This window comes from Mandrillus leucophaeus, unplaced genomic scaffold (assembly GCF_000951045.1).
Source record: "Mandrillus leucophaeus isolate KB7577 unplaced genomic scaffold, Mleu.le_1.0 Scaffold26, whole genome shotgun sequence".
Classification (NCBI taxonomy): Eukaryota; Metazoa; Chordata; class Mammalia; order Primates; family Cercopithecidae; genus Mandrillus; species Mandrillus leucophaeus.
This window is the reverse complement of record NW_012102698.1, coordinates 2503896-2509511: the sequence shown is the minus strand read 5'-3', so window position 1 is coordinate 2509511 and position 5616 is coordinate 2503896. Positions and strand designations below refer to the sequence as shown.

The window sequence follows — 5616 nt, the reverse complement described above, 5'->3', positions numbered from 1 at the left end:
GTGGGGTGAAGGGATGGGTACAAGCAACATGGAAAGACAGGGACAGAGAGAGAGGAGCAGGACACTTACTCCAGCAGCCGCTGGTGGTCCAGCTCATGGGAGGGTGGCATCCGGCAGCAGCTGAACGTGACAACGCGTCTTCCAAAGCGGTCGTCCCCTGGAAGAGCAGACACAGGTGAGCCTCTGTGCCACCTTCTCCTAGAAAACCCTCGGGCACTTAGCAAAAAGCAGCCTCCTTGGCCAGCCCAGCCTGAGCTGGGAGGCACAGGCAGCAGCATTCCTAGAAGGCGACACCTGCTGAGTGAGCGTCCACCATCTGTGGCTTTACACACGTGGCCCAAGTTCATCTTCACGACCAGCCATACCCTGGAAATAATTTCCCCACTTTATAGATAGAAAACTGAGGCCCAGCAGGGTTAAGTCATCAGTGCAAAGCCAGCCGGCAGGCTGCACCAAAGACTTAAAACGAGACACATCTGACTTCAAAGGCAGGATGTAGCTTTCTGCCACGATGGAGGCCAGCGTAGCCTGGGGGACAGTGGCTCTTGGGCATGACCTCATGTCGGGGATACAGCAGCCCTCTCAGGAGTACAGATGCTCAGTCCTGCCCTCCGTCATAGCCCGGGCTACCCTGTGTCTCTTGACACATCTGTCTCGCCAACATGGACAGCTGCAGGGAGGGGCGCCCCCCACACATGGATAGCTGCGGGGAGGGGTACCCCTTGAGAGCTGGGACTGGGTCTACTTATCTCTGTCCCCAGAATCCAGGCTCTGGGTCAGGCAATTAGTGAGATAAAAAGACAGAACAGGCCGGGTGCAGTGGCTCATGTTTGTAATTCCAGTATTTTGGGAAGCCAGAGCGGGCAGATCATTTGAGGTCAGGAGTTTGAGACCAGTCTGGCTAGCATGGTGAAACCCCATCTCTACTAAAAATACAAAAAAATTAGCCAGGCATGGTGGCACATGTCTGCAGTCACAGCTACCTGGGAGGCTGAGGCAGGAGAATGGCTTGAACATGGAAGGCAGAGGTTGCACTGAGCCGAGAATGCGTCATTGCACTCTAGCCTGGATGACAGAGCAAGACTTTGTCTCAAAGAAAAGATAGAACAGACTCCTGAAGGAGAGGGCCCTGCAGACCATCCTCCGTGCCTGCAGACACAGCTGCCCCGCCCCTCCCAGCCCCGACCCCGCCTTGCCCCACCCCACAAATGGCCAGAGGAGGTTAGAGACCTCATGGTTCAGACCTTCCTCCTCTCTCTGCCCAAGGCCCTAAGAGAGAGGACCCCCTGCGTGCAGGACACCCTCGGGAAGGCTCTGATAGTGACTCAAGTGCAGTCTGATGTCACCCCCCAACCCCCGGATTCCCTGCACTTTCTCATTCCAGGGCCACAGCTCAGGCACACGGAGAACGGATGGGCTGCCCTGCTTCCCAGCACCCACAGCTTCATTACAATTAAACACACAAGGACACAGGTAAGAACAGCCTGTGGCACAACACGTGCCCAGGGTGAAAACGCGGCACAAAGGCGTGCAAGCAGTGGGGAGGGAGCCCAAACCCACACCGGGCTGTCGTCAGGAGTGGGGAACATGGAGACCCCCCCACTCTGGTCCACGAGGCCCCCACTGGCCGCCTCTCTGCCCCTGAGGACTTGGCCCAGCAGCCTTCCTTCAATTCTTCAAGTGCATCCTCCTACCCGAGCTTCCTTCCACCTGGAATGCTCCGCCGCCTCCTTCCAGACTCTACACCCCTTCCCACTAAACCCCACCTCTGCAGGAAAACTGTTGCCCCCATCCACAATGCCCTCGGGCCGGTCTGTGGACATGCTGTTGCATATGGGAGCAGCTCCTCTGGCCATGAGCACAGAGACAGGGGCTCCAACCCCAGTGGTGCGGGCCCAGGAGGGGTAATGTACAGGGAGAGGCCACACACAGCCTTGGTGGCTTTGAGGGCCCCTGGGGTTGTCCCTTCAAAGGGCTCTGCTCAACGCAGTAAACGGTTCGTTGGCCAAGGTTCCAGGCCCGGCACAGGTTCTGGGGGCTGTGCAAAGGGGCCCAGGCCCTGGCTTCTATGAGGGTGCCCATCTCCTAGGAGACCTTGGGGCACCCAGGGTGGGGGCTGGGGATGGGAAGCCTGGAGCAGGCTGCAGCCCCTCCTCCCAGCACTTTCTGCTCCCTCTTCCTTTCCTCACACAGGAGTGGGAGGACCCACATCTACGCCTTCCAGGACAAGAGCATTTGCATTTTTAAAAGTCCAGTTCCTCAGTGGCACCTGCCACATTTCAGGTGTCCAGCAGTCACGCGCAGTGGGGGCTGCCCTGGACAAGGCAGGGATGGAGTGTGTCCAGCATACAGAACATTCCACTGGGCAGCTCTGACCTCGAGGGTGCAGACTAGGGTGTAGACCTCAGGGAAGGGGCTATGGGACCACTCAGTCCGCCTCTAACCCTGTGTAGCAGGGGAAGAGTGTCCCAGTCCAGCCCAAAAGAACACACAAGTCCCCCTGGACCCTCAGAATGTGACGCTGGAAACAGGGTCACCACAGATCTAATTAGCTAAGCATCAAGATAAGATTATCCTGGATTTAGGGTAGGCTTCAAATCTAATGACTGGCAGGGCACAGTGGTTCACACCTGCAATCCCAGCACTTTGGGGGCCAAGGTGGGAGGATCACTTGAGCCCAGGAGTTCGAGGCCAGCCGGGGCAACATAATGAGACCTTCCTTGTCTCTAAAAAAATTTTTTTGGCCAGGTGCGGTGGCTCTCTTGTAATTCCAGCACTTTGGGAGGCCGAGGTGGGCAGATCACCCTAGGTCAGGAGTTCAAGACCTGCCTGGTTAACATGGTGAAACCCCCTCTCTACTAAATATAAAAAATTAGCTGGGCGTGGTGGTGCACGCTGGTAGTCCCAGTTACTCAGGAAGCTGAGGCAGGAGAATCTCGAACTCGGGAGGCGGAGGTTGCAGTGAGCTGAGATTGCACCAATGCATTCTAGCCTGGGCGACACAGTGAGACCTCGTCTCAAAAAAAAAAAAAAACAAAAAACTTATTGGCCGGGTGCAGTCGCTCACACCTGTAATCCCAGCACTTTGGGAGGCCAAGGCGGGTGGATCACAAGATCAGGAGTTTGAGACCAGCCTGGCCAATATGGTGAAACCCCATCTCTACTAAAAATACAAAAAAATAGCCAGGTATGGTGGGGGGATGCCTGTAGTCCCAGATACTCGGGAGGCTGAGGCAGGAGAATCGCTTGAACCCGGGAGACAGAGGGTGCACTGAGCCAAGATCTCGCCCCTGTACTCCAGCCTGGGCGACAGAGCGAGACTCTGTCTCAAAAACAAACAAAAACTACGAATTGTTTAAATTACCCAGTTGTGGTGACATGCGCCTCCAGTCCCAGCTACTCAGGAGGCTGAGGTGGAAGGATCACTTGAGCCTGGGAGGTCGAGGCTGCAGTGAGCTGTGATCGCGCCACTGCACTCCAGCCTGGGTGACATGGCAAGACCCTATCTCAAGAAAAAAAAGTCATTACAACTGTTCTCAGAGTGTGTCCTTGGAATGAGAAGGGATGGCAGTGAGCTTTCTCGCCCCTCAGCTATGAAAGGTCATGAATCAAGATTCCACACTTGGCTGGGTGCGGTGGCTCATGCCTGTAATCCCAGCTCTTTGGGAGGCTGAGGTGGAGGGCTCACTTGAGCTGAGGAATTTGAGGCTGCAGTGAGCTAGGACCATGCCACTACACTACAGCCTGGGCAACAGAGTGAGACCCTGTCTCTTGAAAAAAATTTTTAAAAAAAGTACACACCTGCGTGCATGCATGTACCCACACGCACACTGGCGTGAGTGCACACACACGCACACGCACAGTGTGCGAACTCTGATGTCCCCGCCCTGGCTGCCTGGCCAGGGGACTGTTTATTTAGGCCACGCATCTGATTCTTCCCGGGAGCCTGGAAGCTACTCTGAGGTTTGGAATCCTAGAGCAATTTCACAGCTTCCAAATACAGCATCCTCTTCATTTCACAGTTCCTTACGAATTCTGGTCACGCTTCCCATTTGTTTAGCAAGCTTCTGTTTTAAAGGGTTGCACTGTAAGCCACGCTTTTATTTGCTTCCCTTGCCAAGTGGGAGTTTTCAGGCAGAAAATCTTCAATGGCCACCCCTGAAAGTAGAGTGTTTTCCAGACAAAGTGTCTGCCACCGCGGAGGCCAGGGTTCCATGGCTGACCCGGAGCCTGTGCCCGCCTCCTGTGGGATAAAAGCAGAAAGAACAACTTTGCTCCTAAAGTGATGAATCATTTATATGGCTACTGAAGAAACAAGGAGTCAAATCAATGCCTTTAGGGTTGAAAGAGAAAGATAACATCAGGATAAAAAATTAAAAAAAAAACTGAGTAGCATTATCATCTCTGGAATCAGAGCAAGTGCAAAAGTCTTGGGGGATGTGCTAGATAATTGGACCAATGGAAGATCAGCTCAACCAGCATTTGTTGGGGGCCTGCTGTGCACTCAGCTCTGGAGAGAGACACAGCCCCTACCAGGCCCCAGGGCCCAGGGGAAAGGGATCGGGGGAAGTGGCAGGTCCACGCCCAGCCCCACAAGCACCTCTCTGGGAACCGTGGGAGCCCTGGCAGCCACACCCATCACCTACGTCTGCAACGGCTTTTATCTGGGCTCAGACCACCCTTCACGGGTTGAGGGCACCCGCACGAGAATCCCACCCACGCGTCTGGCCAGCTGGCTACAAATCTAGGGGTTCCCACAATCCCTTCCTGTTTGCTAATTTGCTAGAATGACTTGAGAGCTCAGGAAGGCACTACACTAACAATTAGTTTTATCACAAACGACGCAATTCAGGACCGGCCACAGGAAGAGACGCGCAGGGTGAGATATGGGAGCGTCCTGGCCACAGAGTGTCTGTGACCTCTCTCCCGTGGAGTCAGGAGGCCTCCCCTTTGCGCCCATCGTCATAGCATCACCAACCGGTGATGGCCGAGGGGCCAACGGAACCTCTGGAAATCCAGGGCCCCTACTGAAGCTTCATTTCGTCGGTGGTACTGATGGAATCACAGGCCACAGAGTGAACTCAGCCTCCAGCCCTTCCCTTCCTGGAGGTCTTAGAGCCGCACCCCATGAATAACAAAGATACTCCTTTCACTTGAGAAATTCCAAAGACTTAGAGTTACCGTGCGGGAACTGTGGACGGAAGAGGGCCAGCCCCATTCCGAAAGATACAGCATCGGCCCACCCCGCACCCCCGCCCACCGTCGGCTGCCCCAGAGGTGCACACCATGGGAGCCTCCACCCACCGGGCAGAGACGCAGCAGATGCTGGTCTCCAGCAACAGCAGAGGCAGCAGAAGCTGGGGCGGCGGGCAGTGGCTTTGTGTCCAGCTCCAGGTCATTCCGGGGAGCACAGCAGCGTCTGCTCTGGGACCCCTGGTCACTGAGGAACCGCAGGGGGTGTTCAGAGGTCACAGATGTGCCTCCCTGAGTTACTGGGACCCAAATGGGAGGGAGGATCAAGGTCGCTGGGGCAAGGACTGAGGTTTGACTTTCTCTATGGAGCCTGGGAAGCCGGTGAGGAGGGGTGGGGACAGCCTGCAGCAAGGCCAGCGGAGG

General features: G+C 55.6%; 1 protein-coding gene across 2 annotated transcripts in view; it reads right to left on the bottom strand.

Moving 5' to 3' along the window:
- Positions 1-414, bottom strand: part of ARHGAP8 (Rho GTPase activating protein 8) — a 63265-nt gene extending 62851 nt beyond the window's left edge. For both annotated transcript variants that reach the window (XM_011984025.1, XM_011984026.1), the window contains exon 1: positions 70-414. In XM_011984025.1, the coding sequence (XP_011839415.1) occupies positions 70-347 (278 nt within the window). In that variant the 5' untranslated portion in view covers positions 348-414. The remainder of the gene's footprint in view (positions 1-69) is intronic.
- Positions 415-5616: the final 5202 nt, after the last annotated feature.